Source organism: Vombatus ursinus, unplaced genomic scaffold (genome assembly GCF_900497805.2).
Source record: "Vombatus ursinus unplaced genomic scaffold, bare-nosed wombat genome assembly UNPS02013931.1, whole genome shotgun sequence".
Lineage (NCBI taxonomy): Eukaryota > Metazoa > Chordata > Mammalia > Diprotodontia > Vombatidae > Vombatus > Vombatus ursinus.
In genome coordinates, this window is record NW_020953709.1 from 2,487,792 (window position 1) to 2,490,011 (window position 2,220).

At 39.5% G+C, this 2,220-nt stretch overlaps 1 protein-coding gene across 1 annotated transcript in view; it reads right to left on the minus strand.

The window, feature by feature from the left end:
• LOC114040702 (vomeronasal type-2 receptor 26-like) overlaps positions 1 to 1,574 on the minus strand; it is a 57,940-nt gene extending 56,366 nt beyond the window's left edge. Inside the window, 1 exon segment of the mRNA XM_027858850.1 lies at positions 1,330 to 1,574. Coding sequence (XP_027714651.1) covers positions 1,330 to 1,574 — 245 coding nt within the window.
• Positions 1,575 to 2,220: the final 646 nt, after the last annotated feature.

The following is a 2,220-nucleotide window of genomic DNA, read 5'->3' on the forward strand; positions in this document are numbered from 1 at the left end:
ATTGTGTTATAAGAAATGATGAACAGGCTGACTTCACAAAAACCTGGAAAGACTTGTATGGTCTGATGGTGAGTAAAGTGAGCAGAACCAGGAGAAAGTCGTACACAATAACAGCCAGGTTGTGCGATGACTTATGTTGATAGACTTAACCCTTGTCAGCAGTGCAAGGATCTAAGACATCTCCAAAGGTGGAAAATGCTATCCACATCCAAAGAAAGAACTATGGAGTTTGGATGCAGATTGAAGCTTAGTATTTGCTATTTTTTTCTTCTGTTGTGTTTTGTTTCCTCTTTCTGGTGGTTCCTCCTATTGGTTCGAATTCTTACTTACAACATCAGTAATGTGAAAATAAGTTTAATAAGAATGTATATGTATGGCCTATATCAGATTGCGTGCCATCTTGGGGAGGGAGGTGAGAAGGGAAGGGGAGAAAAATTTAAAACTTGATAGCTTATCGAAGTGATTATTGACAAATCAGAATAAATTAATTTAAAAAATAACATGTAAAAAGAAAAGAAAACTCAGTGCCATTAATGAACCTTGTGAATGGTATGATAGACATGGCAGTTGTGGTCATTGTAAACTTTCTATTATTTGGTGTTTTAGATGTATTGGAATATTATACTTATAATGACAGAACTCCATTATGGAGTGACTTAGATCCAGTTGTCCTGAAGCTCATCAAATTTTACAAGCAAAGATTTTGTCTTTTGCACTTGTGTTAGGCAGATGAAGCTTGAAGCTTTGTACTGGATGAAACACTGTGCTGACTGGAGTATTCTGAATTTATTCTCTTTCCTAGTGCCTAAGATAGTTAACATTAAATACTTCCCTGAGTTTGTTGTATGAGGATGCAGAAATTCTCCCTACCCTAATCTCAACCAAACCTATTATTGACAAGTGACCTCGAGAACTTCTTCATCACATTTGGTTCCAATAAGCAGTATTTCCTCCCATATTTGGCACCAATAACTGGTGTCAATCAAGCCCAATCTGAGGGAATGTTGTTTTGCCACCTGAATCCCAAGTTTGAGTGGATTTCCTCTCTGATGTGTCCCCCTCATCCTTGTACTGGGTGAGTTTTTGTTACCTGTGGAGATGAATCTCTGTCTGTTTATAATGCCATACAGGGAGGGTATGGATAGTCCCCATTTCTCTGCTTGCTGCACTGCACATTAATAAAACTTTTACTTTATCAGCTTCCTGATACTGGGTTTCTAGAAATTTTCAAACCCAAGGTTTTGGTTCAAACAAAGCTGTGACTTTAATAAAACACAACTCTCCCAACAAATAAGTATTTCATTAATCAGAAAAAAAATAACCACTTACTTTGATTCCACAACTATCCAGGTGGGAGGATATGTGAAGAACAATTGGGTTATGTGATGTTCTATCTTCAGAAACAAGGAGAAGAAGCCCCCTATGACTAAGTCCCCTTCTTTTCTATATGTGGGACTGTAATCTCTTTTTATTTCACAAGGGCTATTCTCCATGTGATACTCAGAAAGAGAAAGCTGCAAAAGCAGGATCACAAATAACCTAGATGATAAGAAACCCAGTTTCCCCAGGCCCATGGCCAATATCCCAAATCTCTAAATAGTCACAGAGTAGGGCACTGTAAAATGACTAGGGTTTGTTGTTCATGCAGCTATAAGCACATTCTCTATTGGCAAAGATTTTTCTTTCCTAATCGATGTTCAAACTTTGAACAGTCCCCCTCACTTGGAAAAGAAGAATGTGAGACATGCAACAGGCCTCTGTTTAGGACAAAGACAAAAGCTAGAAAGAGCAGGGCATATTTATGGGGCGCTTTTGCCTTCTAGATATTATTCTCTGTGTTCCCTGTGGACGGAGTAGGAAAGGAGGGCCGTCTTCCTACCTCTTGGGTGCAAATCAAACAAACATGTTGACCAGAGTCTGAGAGTGAGGGTCTCTCAGGACCATCCTGCCCAGAAACTCTACACCTGCTTCCTTCATCTTGGAAACTTCCAAAATTTAAGCATAAAAAATGGTGTTTGTGAATCTCCTTAACTGTCTTCAATCCCTGGAGCCTTCACAGCTTCCATGGATGCTGAGATGCGCACAGGACCCTCTGATCTCTCTCAAGCTAGGTTTCTTGGGCCTTCCAGAGTACCTACTTCCATTCTCCCCAAGACAAATCACTTGGTGACTCAAAATTACCAGATGTTGCAGCAGTCAGAGAACAGTGTAACATGACAA